The 15,070-nt window shown below is 36.3% G+C and overlaps 1 protein-coding gene across 1 annotated transcript; it reads left to right on the top strand.

Moving 5' to 3' along the window:
* Positions 1-352: 352 nt before the first annotated feature.
* On the top strand, positions 353-14,795 carry LOC140793881 (actin-related protein 4). The gene is made up of 20 exons (XM_073145646.1): positions 353-625; positions 736-827; positions 4,315-4,491; positions 4,577-4,650; positions 4,778-4,858; positions 5,633-5,693; positions 5,821-5,870; positions 6,882-6,936; positions 7,256-7,333; positions 7,474-7,527; positions 8,203-8,256; positions 8,343-8,403; positions 9,957-10,008; positions 10,209-10,275; positions 11,081-11,140; positions 11,236-11,298; positions 11,903-11,965; positions 13,028-13,092; positions 14,171-14,239; positions 14,346-14,795. The coding sequence occupies exons 1-20, from the start codon at positions 613-615 to the stop codon at positions 14,389-14,391; spliced, it is 1,335 nt and encodes a 444-aa protein (XP_073001747.1). The 5' UTR covers positions 353-612; the 3' UTR covers positions 14,392-14,795.
* The last annotated feature ends 275 nt before the right edge of the window (positions 14,796-15,070 follow it).

The following is a 15,070-nucleotide window of genomic DNA, read 5'->3' as shown; positions in this document are numbered from 1 at the left end:
AGTATTTATCAAAAAATAATGATTGCACTTTAGTATTGACCACGAGGAGGTGAAGTACATAAATAAAACTATAGAAGGTGAGATGAATCTAAGCTTGGAGATAACTATTAAGTAGAGGTGATCATATGGGTCTCAAGAAAGGCTCATTCTAAGTCTAAGATTACAAAATAGTAGATGACTAAATATTCGATTTACGAATCATATCCGAAAAGGATTTATCCCAGCTTTTTTTTTACAAAAATCTGATCCGTATCCAAATTAAATATAATTTTTTAATCGGATGGTGGGTCGGATTGGATAATATCCGACCCGTTTTCACCCCTACTCCGTGAGCCTAACCCGCGATATAGTAATCACATCGGACAGATTGCCGTTAAAAAGCTCAAAGCCCCTCTTAAACCCTTTTATTCTTTTTTACTCTTTTCCTCGAATACGCGAGCGAGAGTTCCAATTTCCCTCCTCAAGTCTCTAATTGAAGTAGACTCTCGTCTCCTCTCCTCTTTCTCTCCTCCTCCTCCTCGAACTAGGGTTGCCTCGCCCCCCTTCCCTCGTCCACTGAGCTAGGGTTATCTCTGTGTGGACTCCGGCGAGGCGTTCTCGAATTCCGCATCAATGTACGGAGGCGGTAAGTTAACCTCAAATCCCTCACTAAACCCTAGAGTCGAGATTCTTGTACCGGATCAAAAACTCGTTGATCTCATTCTCTCCCATCCCACACATTTGTTCGATTTGCAGATGAGGTTTCGGCCATAGTGCTCGACTTGGGATCCTACAGCTGCAAGGCAGGGTACGCCGGTGATGATGCGCCAAAAGCAGTCTTTCCCTCCGTAAGTGATCTCAATTTGATGCTTTGTTATTGTATGAAAACAAGTTAAGGTTTTCAGTATCTTGATAGCATTCTGTTTCTTTGAGAACTATTAGCGTTGATTAATTGATTGATAAGCCATGAGGTCCATAATTCTGCATGTCTGGTGGTTTGTTCAGATCCTGTTCCTCTCTGATATGTCTTATGTGGTTGCCAATTTAAGAGTATCTATCAAGTGAGGAACAAAGGTTATTTTGGTCCTTAGATTTGAGATGCCTTGACTGAAACACCCACTTCCAAAACTCACGTGTTCTTCACGTGGGTATGTCCACGTGATTCCCACGTGACCGGTCAGTGAAATATTCTCACCAAGTATTTTAAACGAACCAAGCAATACCATAATAAACCAACAAAAGTCCTGAATTAATAATGTCACAGGCCTCAACAAGTCTCTAGGGTTACAAGTTTTTCTCTAATTTGCTAAAACATAAATACCCTCGCAGGGGCTAAGTTTACTGAAATAAATAGAAATAACAAATGCAGGAAAAATAGGGAATTAAATCTTCTACTCCTCAATGTCCGCATCCTCTACAATCATCTCTGAAATAATTCCACCAAAAATGGCGGTAAGCACAGGGCCCAGCAAGTAGAATCTAATAACAATCTAAGAAATATTACGTGATAAGTAAAAATGCAGCTCATACATGTCAGGGTAAAGTACTTGGTGATCATAGCTTATCTTGCATAGAAAAATCCACACAGGAGTCGAGTCACAATAACATATCTCACACAGCATCACAAAAATCGAGGAGGACTAGTCAACTAGCGGTATTATCGCCCATACATGCCTGGCAACGCTGCATATGACTGGTTGTCTGTGGCCATCAGACTAAGGACCCCAGTCGTAGGCCCATCAATACCGTTCTAGTAATCATCGCACAGAGCGAAACCATCACATACGGCTGAGAAGAGCACACAGCTCAATAGACGCCCTGACCCTGCGTCCTCGGATACCGCTAGAACTACAATCCCAATCTCTCAATCATCTTTTCTAATATCATACTAGTCTAGTCTCCAATTAGGGCAGTGTAATCACCTGAATGCTCCACCTGCTACCGACCTCAGGTGTAGGCCGCTAATATAATACCATATAACATACACTCTACCCCTAACCCCTAGGGTTGAGTAGTAAAAAGGCACCGCCTAACCGAGACTTGACTAATAGTGATACGTGCACGTGGTGTCATGACTTCTATTATTTATTTAACATAATCATTACAATAGCAGTTATCATGATCAAACATGGGGTCTATCAATACTTAAGCATTAAGTGATAAATAATACAAAAAGAACTGACATGTAATTAAATGCAAATATGAGATGTCATATAAAATTCATATGTAAGAAGCATCATTTAACTACCACAGGTAAGATATGGCATAAGCATGCAATTTAAAGACTATTATAGAATTCTACTCGCCTGGTGTATTTCTGGAATTTGTCTTACTCTCCTAATCAGTCGGCTCTCCCTGAATTTCAAGATCCTTCCCGCACAATGCTGAATCTGACGATCGAAGAGGGAGGGTTTTGGTCGGCTGCCGGCGTTCCGGTGGCTCGTTGCCCGCGACGAAGACCTCGGCGGCTCGGAAGAGAAAAGGAGAGTAGAGAAACAATGAAGATGGGGAGATTCCGCAAAAGAAAAGAAAAAAAAAACTTAGGGGAGAAGGGGGGGTTAAATAGAGGAGAGGGGAGAGAGAATCGGAGTGGAGTTACTCCACTCCGGCGATCTTCTCTCCCACCTCTCGCAACTAACTGCGAGAGGTGGGGGAAAGGGAAGAAGGGGTCAGCGCACGCGCTTGGCGCGTGCGCTGCGGTTAGGGTGCACGTGCGTAGCACGTGCGCCAATTTTTTTAATAATTTTTTATTTATTTATTTATTACGGGTGTTACATTGACTGTAGCTGTTTGGGCATGAGTAAATAATGCGGAAGGGATCACAAGGATATGACAGGATAGCAAGAATTCACAATCTTGACAAAACTACTTATGTCCATTATAAGATTATAAACAAAGAATTCACAAGTATTAAATTGTGACAAAACCACTTAAGTCCATTATAAGATTATAAACAAAGAATCACAAGTATTGGATTGTAAACAAGCTACTTAAGTCCATTGTAAAATTATAAACAAAGAATTCACAAGTATTGTAGGACATGCCAAGATAGCAAGATTCAGAGTCTTGACAGAAGTACTTAATTCCATTGTAAGATTATAAAGAAAGAAAGCACACGTACTGTAGGACATGACTTGCAAAAATACTTAAGCCCATATGTTTTACAAGGTAAATGTCTTCAAGAAGTACTTCAACTACTGTTTAGAATTCAGTGAAACAAGTAAGAACTATAAGTATTAGAAAAGTAGAAAACCACACCAATAATTTGATCATCAGTGTCACCATGTATACGCTCACATGACAAAGAGATGTATTTCAAATAGCTAGATTAATTGTTCAAAAAACAACCGTAAATGATCAAATAACTAGCAAACTGATCATGGGTGCCAATTAGGGGCGTAAATGAGCTGAGCTTGAGCGAGCTGGGCCTAGCTTGGTTCAATAGGTATTTTTTTCTGGCTCGAGCTTGATTTGAACATGACAGCTTGTGGGATGATCGGTGAAGATGGGTTTGGTGGTGAAGGTGGAGATGGTCGGTGGTGAAGATAGGTTTCATGACATGAGCTTACTAGGAGCTTGGAGATGGATTTCGGTGGTCAAGATGGAGATAGGTTTTGGATTTTGGTGGTGAGTGGTGACTGATGGAGATGATTTATTCGGTGGTGAGTGGTGATCAGTGGAGATGGTTCCGGTGGCGAGTGGTGACCAGTAGAGATAGTTTCAGTGGTGAAGAGGGTTTGGGAAGATGAGGATGGTCTGACCTAGGGTTTTTTTAGCTCAGCTTGACCCATTTAGAGCTCGAGCTGAGCTCACAAACTTTTTTGCAGCCCTAGTGCCAATGGCTGGTATATATCAGTGCTTGTATTGTATGATGATGACTTATACAACTATAGTTGAACATTCGGCACACAACTAGACATAAAAAAAACATAACAATCCAGTTTTGGAATGAGGTACTAAAGAGTGATCTTTTGGGTCAACCATTTCATATCAGAGTAATTTTATTGTTACAGGAAAATGCCAATAGCTGCCAACAGCAGGAATCCAAAGTGTGCTGGACTTTAAATTATACTAGAATGTAATAATAAGATTGAAAATAGTTAGGCACAAATGTTACACAAGAATCTGAACTTCTGAAGTATATTAAATGAGTGAAAAGTAAGAAAAGAAGATGAGTTTTTTGTTTGTTTACTTAACGCCGTAAGTTCTAAATTTCTAATTGCCATAGAATGATCCTGGGGCCATAATATGACTGGCGGCAACTCTCCATATGTATTTCTCTTGTTGGTTACCTATTTCAAGCTTCTGCCTAAGATGCGCTTATTATATATTTAGGTTGTTGGATCGATTGAACAAATGGGGGATAGTGATGACATCAAGTCTGAGAGAGACTCTGAATCTATGTCAGACTCTAAAAGTGGTGTCAAGTCTCTTGATTCAGACAAGAACAAAGCAAAGCGTAAGCTGTATGTGGGTACTCAAGCTTTAGATTACAGGCGGGATAACATGGAGGTTAGTTTACAGAGGAACTCTTCTCTTCTCTTGAGAACAATACACTATTTTTTGATATACTGGCGTTGTCTTCTCTCCCATGCAGGTGATCTCACCCATGAAGGATGGTGTTGTTGTTGACTGGGATATGGTTGACAACATATGGAATCATGCTTTCAAGTGAGATGAGCTGCATTTAGTATTTGAATATTTGCTTTCTGTTTGTGGAAGATTTGAGAAATATGTTTTGGAAAAGCATTCCCCCCTCTACTTGCTCTTAACACGGTCACTGTGCCTTTTCTCTCAGACAACGACTGTTGATAGATCCCAAAGAGCATCCTATGCTACTGGCAGAATCATCTATAAATACTCCACAACAAAGAGAGAGGTAAAGAGTTTGTAAAGAAGAACTCCATTAATCTGGTTTACTCTGCTATCATGCTGGTTACTCATTACTTTTTAATGAAGTTATAAGTAAAATTTTCATTATAGCCAACTTCATGATTTAACGCTAATCCACTTTTGCCTAACACTGAAAAGTTATTTAATTGAATATTTACGCTTTATTTTGGGCCAAGCTGTCTCTGATTATCAAGCTGTTTGGCTTTTCCTTTTGGATTTCTATAATATATTTGTATGATGACTTGATTATTGTGATGGAGCTTAAATGTCATTTTAAAAAAAATAGCATGATCAGCTAATGCACAAGGGACTAATAGAAAGGAAGACTGAAAGGTGGTCTGCTGCGGTTGTTTCACCTTGAAGTAGTGATCTTCATAGACAATAAAGTTGGATATCCATCATATACTGTAGATACTAAATGTCTTCCAGAGTGGTGGTTTTGAATTCTAGAGGGCTCAAACTTTGAGAAGCAAACTAGAGGAAACCAGCTCACCCTGAATTGTCCATGGAACTATGATTTATTGATTTTAATATATAGTTTTATGCTACGATGACATGCTGATTATACATACATTCTAGTTCATTACCTGCTCTTTTCAAATTGTGCATTTGTTTTCTCATTTGTGTACTTTCACTTTTGTCATTTTGATATATATTGAATTACTAATATTGATGTAGTTAACTCCACATGCCATCTTTGTCTTGTTTGTATAGTCGTCGCAATCTCTTCATTTCTGACTTGTCTCTTTCCTGTATTTAGAGCGGCAGAGCTTATGTTCGAGAATTACAAAGTTCCTGCACTATTCTTGGCAAAAAATGCTGTATGCTTTTATTGAAACTCTTCTAGAATATAAATTATGTTCTCATGTTTGTAGTTGGCAAAGATAAGCACGTACAGTTGTTCCTTGTGATCCTTGGTGTTGACCTACTTCCTGTTTTAACTGCTAGGTGCTCACATCTTTTGCTTCTGGACGTGCTACATCTTTGGTTGTTGATAGGTGATGGATTGCATTCTCTGGAACCCATTTTCTTTGTTTGAACCATTTCATATTTGCAGCTACATTTACGAATAGAGGTTTTTTTTATTTGGTTGATTTTTCTTAAATTTGACTTCGCTGAATTGTTGTTTTGGCAGACTATTCTTACATTCACTAAGCCATTATTATAGCTGCTTAGGATTGAATCACTCTGTAGTAGTTTTATGGGAAAAGAATTAGTTAGATATGATTTTCATACATGCTGATTCTTGGTGTTGCAATATCTTAAAGTTACTTATTATTCACTAAGCTTCCTCTACTTGCTTTTCAATTGGAAACCAGTGCCTTCTTTTCTCTACTGTAGCCTTATATTGATCAATATTCATTTATAGATACTCCATTGAGATAATTAGATGATCAAATTGCAACTTCTTCTTTACCACCAAGAGGGATTTTGGTGTCTCAGACTCATAGGTCTAATAAGAAGTTTTCATGGTGAAAAAAAATTAGAATTTCATTTGTTGGGAGTTACTCTGCTTGGGATAAAAGTGCCTGGATAGCACCTGTAATGTGATTTTTCTTCCATGATATTTGTGGTGAACTACATATGGAAGTGTCCGGAATATAGACTGGAGATAATGAGGGACCCTTAAAGGATGATCATGGGCCTTTTTGCAATAATCCTTGTTTTGGACACCTCTCTCTGTTCCCTTGTGGAAATAGATGGTTCTAGCTGACAAGCCATTGCACTGCTCTTCCATTCATTATATATGAGATACCAATCTTAAATTTAGTAAAATTGGTTTCCTTTTTCCTAACCCAGAACATTGTACGATCATTATATGCTATAGATGAATATAATTCTTACCTGCTAAGAGCTTAGTTATCTTTCTAATTGTGGACTTAGTTATCTTTCTACTTGTTGTGCTGGTGCTCTTCTCTGTTATCTGAATGCCCCTTTTAGTGTCTTCAGATGAAATTGTTTAGTACCTCTGATCAGTCTTAATAACTCTGCTGCTCATTTTTGTTTAGTGGTGGTGGATCTACAGTAGTTGCTGCTGTGCATGATGGTTATGTGCTTCAAAAGGTATTTTTTTTTACCAGGTCATAGTTTATCAGGTTGCACATGGTTGATATGTCCATGTTATTTGGTCCTGACTCAGCATAATAACTGGCAACTCCTTTAACCTTGTTCCTCAGTGGATGAGGCTGTGCCCATTCACCTTCTTGCTGTCCATTCGTGATGATTAAAAGCTTATTTATGAATTTAAGCTGCTCCAGGAAGCACTATATACATGTTCCAGTTGGCATGTGAAAGTTTATGTACATTATTGTTGCTTGTTATTTTGATGTGAATATTCTTTTATCCCTACTTTTCATTTGGACCTTTATGCTTGTTTCCCTAGGCTGTGGCAACTTCTCCAGTTGGGGGTGAATTTCTAACTGACTGCATGATGAAAAGCTTGGAAAGCAAGGGTGTCGTTGTGAGTTTATTTCTTGTCTATGTTTCCATTGTCCTGTTTATGAAATGTGAATTTCTGGAACCTGATATAGTCATTTTCTTTATAAAATATGAATATCTTGAACCTGAAATAGTCTTTTTTTTTTCTTTTCAAATATGCAGTTAAAACCTAGATATTCATTCAAAAAGAAGGAAATCAACCCAGGGAACTTTCAGGTATCAATTTGACATTCGTTATGTCTTTCTTTTTATTCTTTTATGCAAAATCATCCATCATTGGTTGAGAAATCTAAGTATCCATCATTAAATTGCACAATGGCAAGTGAAGCAACTTCCATTAAAATGTAAAGAAAATAACACAGCCATATATTTGAGGATTAATTATCTGTACTTAAGCATTTAGGATAATCTTTTAAGAATTATTGCCCTTTGACTGAATCTTTTGTAGGCCCTAGTGTTGGAGATTATGGATAGTCTTCCCTGCTGTCAGTCACTTAATGATCCTTAAGAATGATTGCCAAGGACAAAGGTTATCATGTAACAACATTTTAGAGGCTGCCTTGGGTTCCTTCTATGAACCAGCTATGGCGTCTACATTCCACTGTTCAATTTAAATCTAATTTGCTTTTATATACCTCTGAAACACTTTTAAAGAACTTTAGATTACTGTTCTTTTTTCTGTACTTGTCATGCTTGTTGTACTTGATAGCTTTCTAGTTATTATATTCTATTGCTATGTTAATGTCTTCTCATATCTCAGTTTGATTTGAATGGGGCTATTTAACTGTATCCAAATGTTTGTTCCTTTTATAATTTAGTTGAAGCACATACTGTAAACTATTCCTACAATACATATGATATTAATATTGTCTATTCCTGCCAATTTAACAGACTATAAATCTTGATTTTCCAAACACTACAGAAAGTTACAAGCTTTACTCCCTGGTGTGTTTCATCATAAAATCTTTGTTACTTGTCATATTTTATTTTTTACTTTAATTTATTGCTTCCGAGACTCCTGTTTTTGGCAGAGAGCGATTGCCAGTGACATCAAGGAATCTGTTTGCCGAGTCCCTGATACTGCTTTTGAAGGTAAAGAGAAGTACTCATATAATTCATTTCTGATCATTGACAATATTATTTTGCTATCATGCTCGTATGTTTATACTAATTCCTTCTATATGTTCTTGTATTTTTAGATGCAAGGCATTGATGGCTCATCTCTAGTCTCATATCTTATTTCCTCCAGTTATTAAACATATTGCATACAGACCCAGTTCCATCTTGCAGTTTGAAGTGCCCATTGCTCATTTGTTTCTAAATCCTTGAGTTCAAGCAGCAAAATACAGCAAATATCATTTAGGCTGTTTGAGATCCATATTTAAGAGATTCTCCTCAGTTGTTTTTGAAAAAAAACCAATATATTCATTGCCTGACTGGTTTCTGCCATTATTTGCTTCTAAATCCTTGAGTTCAATCAGCAAAATACAGCAAATATCAGTTAGGCTGTTTGAGATCCATATTTTAGAGATTCTCCTCAGTTGTTTTTAAAAAACCAATATATTCATTGCCTGACTGGGTTCTGCCATTATTTGTTGGAATTATTGAACCAGCATCGTACTATGGTTGAATTCTATATATGTCACAGATATTAAAAATAGATCAGTCAATGAGCTTTTTGCAAGTCAGGTTTCTCTTGGCAGATATGTCTTGATCTTTGCGACTTCAAACTTGCTTCGTCTGTAAGCTGAAAGCTTATTGCACACTTTATAGAAGCCATAGTTAGTAATCCTCTGATACAAGAATTACAGATATAACCTGTTGCTAATCACATGAATTATTTGATCGTCTGTAAGCTGAAAGCTTATTGCACACTTTATAGAAGCCCTAGTTAGTAATCCTCTGATACAAGAATTACAGATATAACCTGTTGCTAATCGCATGAATTATTTGATTTTATTGACTTAACTTTCTCATGCTGTGCAATTTGATTTGGGTGATCCCATCTTTTTTGTCTCATGGTTGGAAACTTGATCTTTTTTTCTTATTTACTATATGAATCTGTTGTTTCTTTGTTGCCTATCGATCTCGCATCTTTCCTAGAATATCCTCATGATATTTCGTCCGTTTAAGTATGTTAACTCATCAACTGTTCTAAAAACTTAAGCTATAAGAGAATTGTAATTTTTATATTTTATATTCTAACACTCCTCACTTATGGGCTGAAATATTTTGATGGGCTTAAGAAGTGAATTTAATTTAAATGAGTGAAGTTTTTATATTTTCCAAACAAAGATGGGCATGACAGAATTGAACCCATGAACTCTAACTTTGATACCATATTGACTCACTAACTGCTCTAAAAGTTTAAGCTGTAAAAAAACGGTGGTTTTATATTTTATATTCTAACAAAGTAATACCTAATATAGCTTACTAAATAAATCAGTTCTATAAATGTAGTCCCTGTTAAATTGAGTATGTTATGCAGGTGTTTGTTGAAATTGGTTGATTGTATTGCATTGCCTATTAATTGTTCAGGTTAACAGTTGATGTAGTGGGTATGCTTTATGTGTATTTTACCTTTTGTTTTTAGTGAGTGTAATGTTGAAGTTAACTGATCTTTACCTTTTTATTTTTCAAAACAGAAAATGCATATGCAAATGTTCCCATGACTCCATATGAGCTTCCTGATGGACAGTAAGTTCAGTACTATGTTTGGTTTATATCAGCTGGAAGTGCTTTTATGAAAACTTAGCTTTATGTCCAATGCAACTGCCGCATGCTTTTTCTGTTTCCTTTTCTGCATCACATTTCTGTTCTTGTCAATACCTACTATGAAAGTTTGTTCAACTATTATTACATTTTGAACTGAATTTACGCCATATAACTATTGGCAGAACTATTGAAATTGGTGCTGACAGATTCAAGATTCCCGATGTTCTGTTTAATCCATCTTTAGCTCAGGTAAGGGATAATGATATCTTAGCTATTTGATGTTTTCTATTTCCATTTCCGAAAATTTCACTGCTTCAAATAAATGTAAGGTTGTGATTTATTATTATTGAGTATTTTCGTTTACTACTTTCGGAGCCTCCCTAATATTTATGATGTAAAACTCTCTGGCTTATTTGAAGTTCTTGTAGCAAAATTTTCTCTTTTTTCTTCCTTCTCTTCCTAATAGGATCCAACCATTGAAGTAAGATTGACTTCTCAACATACCTAGATTGATTTTATATGGAGAATTATAGAGAATAATAGAATAATATGATCCATTGCTTCCGTAAAATCTGGAGATTACTAAAGGGTGCCTCGGTGCTAGAGGCTCCTGCCATTGTAGAGCCTGTGGATGGCAAGAGATACACAAACCTGTTCCCATTTCTATAGAAGCTGCTTCCAGCCTTCCATGACTTGAGTCACAAACCATGTGATGCATGGTGGCAAGCCTTATCATCTAACTGATGCCCTCCAATTATCAAAATTATGTGTCCTACTTTCTACGTGTCTGATGTAAAGTTTTCTAAGTTTCAAAATGTTCGTTTTGAGAAGTTCCGGATAAAATACATAGGCATAATACTATGTCATAGACTTTGAGCCTCAAGGTTTTCACACAGAGGCATGAGACTAACAGATTTGAAATAAGAGCTTTGAAATTATTGTTCCATCTAAACACAACGCACGACTTCTCTTTCTGTTCAATGTAGACAGAATTCCTCTTTCTTACATGAATTATTCTACATGTAACTTCTTTATTTTTTTTACCCTCAAATAGACTATTCCTGGAATGGAGGGCTTTGTTGATTCTGTTTCACTTCGTGGCCTCCCACAAATGGTTAGTTGTTTCTGATATTTGTTTTCCAAACAAGGTGAACTACAATTTATAACATTTTGCTCAATCTTCTGGTGCTTACTTTTTCCCTTCTTTAGGTTATTGAGAGCATAAATAGGTGTGATGTTGACATCCGCAGAGAACTGTTCAGCAGTATCTTGGTAAGATAATTAACCTGCTCTTCGAACATATGAATTTGTTCTTTTACTACTGGATCATGTTTAAAAAGTAGTTACCATGCCAATGTTCATGCTTACTAGCCATTCTGGTTTTCATGTTAAGTACTATCCTTGACAGTAGATTATAAAGGTTCATTTGAATCTGCACTTGCCAATTAGTTGTTGGTAGTTCACTTCCATTGGCACTGGGCATACTGACACTCAGCTCAATAATCATACACTAATATAAAACCCCTGAGATGTGTTTGCAGCACCATCTTGGGACCACAATGGCATGACACCAGTTGGTGTGTGGCAGGCTCCTATCATAATTCAATTGTCCTTTTGCTAGTCAATGCAAAAGTAGTACTTGTGATGGAGAAGAAGCAATTTGCTGCAGTTGATTTATGGGCTTTCTAAGTGTGACCATTTGGACCAATGTATTACTTTTTCTGACCTATGAAATTGTGATGTTTAGCTAATGATAAGTTTGGCAGCTTTCTATAAGAGCATTCTTTTTGCGCACTGGTGCACCTATGGATTTGGGTAAGTATGTAATTGTGGGTGGCTGTCATATTTTAACATCTGTTTGTTTTTCTCTTAACAGCTCGCTGGTGGTACATCATCAATGCAGCAGTTAAAAGAGAGGCTTGAGAAGGACTTAATGGAGGTATGCTCTCACTAAAAGATAAAGTATATATCAACATCTTATTCAAATAACCCTAGTCGGTTACAAGATGAAGAAAATTAGTCCAGTACTGCAGCATCTAAATGCACTTATGTTCTTCTAAGTTTGTCATTTTACTGTAATTTAATTTAGACCAATATCTGGTTCAAATGATCCCAGCCAAGTGCAGCAGAATCTAAACATAATTATATTCTTCTAAATTTGCCAACATTCTAGTATAGCTTAATCTGACAGAATCTCTTTTATATTCTTCAAAATATGCCAACATTCTAGTATAGCTTAATCTAACAAAATCTCTTTGTTTAATCAGGAGTCTTATCCTTCTTTTTTTTCTCCTTTTATTGAAAGAAAGAGTCTTATCCTTTTCTTGTCCATATGCTACACTCTGAACTTGTCAATAGTTTGTTGAATAATTTCTTTCTTCAGTATCATCTGTTGAAATATTGTACGTATATGTTTCTACTTTTGAAGGAACTTGGCTAGTGCTTCAAAACTAATCCTTTTATTATTTCTATCTAGTAAATCATCTATTTTTCTGCTCAACATAAAAAAATTGTGAAAACAGATGGATATATTTTTCTCTCTCCATAGCGATGTTGTTCCTTGTGTTCTTTTCTTGATTGTCTTGAATCCATAGAGATACTCATCTTTTCATGTATCATTGTTTTGTGGATCATGCAACTATGAGACTATCCACTTATCTTAGGAAGATCTATGCTGTGTGATGTTTCTTACAACATTTTTATAACAGACCTTTAATAATTTAGCTTAGGTTTTTGTATCATTTGTTTATGAAATTTGGTGGTTGAATATTACTATTATTATGATAAACCTTTTTCTTGAGTAGCAAATCCCTTAGTGTTTAAAAAATGGTAGCAGAACGTTTCTTCTAGGCAATAAGCGAATTGGATGTGCAGCATGTGCTTATACCATGCTAGTTCTCATGTGAGGTGCACAGAGTAGTGCATCTTTGTGTAGACAAGTCAATAGGATATGGACTTTAAAGTGCGGAGTTTCTCAATTCCATTTCACGTATGGGTGCAGGAGGCTCCTCAAGCTGCACGCGTGAAGGTTTTGGCGAGTGGGAATGCAACAGAGAGGCGATTCAGGTACTGTTTGATGGTTCTGTATTACCCATTGATCTTCCCAACAATTCCTGCTAAGTTGGTGCTTCTGTTGTTGTCATTGTTACTGTAACGTGTTTTGCATTTATCAGAACAGTCCTGGCTACTTGGCAAAACATTTATGATCTTGGATTCATGAGATCATAAAGAGAGCAAGATAATAGCTTACAAATAGATGCCAATAAAAAGTCAAAGACTATTTTTGTATGTGTTGTAAAATTTTAAATAGATTGTTTTATCCTTTCAACAGTTAGTAGTTTATCTCTTTGGCTTGTTAGTTCTCCAGAGATACGTTTGAACTCATAGCTACTTTGATGCAAAGCTTTATTTGGGGTTTCCTCACTTTTTCTCCAAAAAACTGTTAGTGAATTTTTCTTGCTTTATGACAAATAAATGTGTATGCTGGTAACTTTGCCTGTGATAATTAATGTTGTTCTTTTGAAGAACTTTGTCCATACATTTGCTTGGTGTTTCAGTCAACTGGTTTATAGGGATTGCTTAGGGTTTTGAATCAGCAATCTTGATCTAACTTAGACGGTAAACTAGATGGTCAGGTCAATATTCTACAAACCGAAACTGACCAATGATGAATGGGTTAAAATTGAGAACCAGGTCTATTTTGGTCTGTCCTAGAATACTGCTGGTTGACTCAAAATCGTTTGCAGCCGTAATTGTAATAAGTATTGCAATGGTCTTGTGCTGCTGGCAGAGTCAAATTACAGAGTAATAAACTTTAAGTGCGTCTTGATAGGATAGGATAATTTGATGGTCTGATCACATAAGTCCTATCTAATTTGCTAGTGCTGAGGCACGATATTTCAACCCAAAGAGACCAAGCGATCAATCTGGTAGCATGTTAGACCCATTACTCTTTGATCATAAATATACTGACAACGAAATGGCGATGGGGGGAGTAAGTTCAATTGATTTCTGTTAGTCATGTAAACAACATTCCTATCAGTACCATATGCGACAATGTTTGTTTTATATGAAAATTAGTCTCTCTCACTTATGGAAGCTGGTTTCTTTGAGAATGCAACTAATGTAACAAATGTTACTACAGTGTTTGGATTGGAGGGAGCATTCTAGCATCTCTTGGGTCATTTCAGCAAATGTGGTTTTCCAAAGCTGAGTAAGTTTGATATTTCTTCCTATCAGTACCAGATTCATTAGGGTTCTTTCAGTCAGATCAGAATAAATTCTTATGCCTTTTCAATTTGCTGTTACATCTATGGCAGGTATGAGGAGCATGGAGTTTCCTATATCCAAAGAAAGTGTCCTTGAGGCATATAATTTGATCTCCCAATGTTAGATGACGTGTTATATATTTTTATTGGCAAAGAAGAATTTGGCTGCTATGTTCGACCAGTAAGTAAGAGGCATAACATTGTTTAGGCGTATTGGTTTTCACCAGCAACATCAAGCAATGCTTTACATTAGGGCTTATTATTGCTTAGAGATATATTTTTTATTTTCAGAATTTGCAAGTGGAGGATGATGATAGGTCTACTGTATTTGAATAAAACTAGTATTTTTATTTGATTCTGCCTTGTCGAAAGGTAGTTGTTCTTTTTCTTCTTTTTTTCTGGGACAAAGAGAATGGTACTTATTTAAACAGAACCACTTCAAATTCCAAAATAGTATTATGGCCTTATGGGTATGGAGAAAACCAGTTGTTTACTATCTAATTCGTCTTGACTCGGCTTATGGCTATCTGGTATATTAATCGATCCATTTTGATGAGCATCGATACTTAGCGTTTGCTGTTAACTTCAGTAATTCTTGTCTATGGAATTCGATTCGAACATTCTTATCTACAGATAGATCAGAGTTTAACCACTAATAAGAGTTCTAATATGAACTTTTTGAAATATTATATATATATAAGTAGCAGAACGGTAATAATTATGTATAATCTTTACAGAATATAGAGCATGGACGTCTAGAATAGATTTGGTATTCA

The sequence above is a fragment of the Typha latifolia genome, chromosome 8, assembly GCF_019914945.1.
Source record: "Typha latifolia isolate L0001 chromosome 8, TyphaL0001v2, whole genome shotgun sequence".
NCBI lineage: Eukaryota > Viridiplantae > Streptophyta > Magnoliopsida > Poales > Typhaceae > Typha > Typha latifolia.
This window is presented reverse-complemented; position numbering and strand designations above follow the sequence as displayed.

Coding starts and splice junctions, on each gene's coding strand:
- LOC140793881 (XM_073145646.1), top strand. Junction 828..4,314: donor CAAAAGCAGTCTTTCCCTCC/GTAAGTGATCTC, acceptor TTATATATTTAG/GTTGTTGGATCGATTGAACA. Junction 14,240..14,345: donor ATGTGGTTTTCCAAAGCTGA/GTAAGTTTGATA, acceptor CATCTATGGCAG/GTATGAGGAGCATGGAGTTT.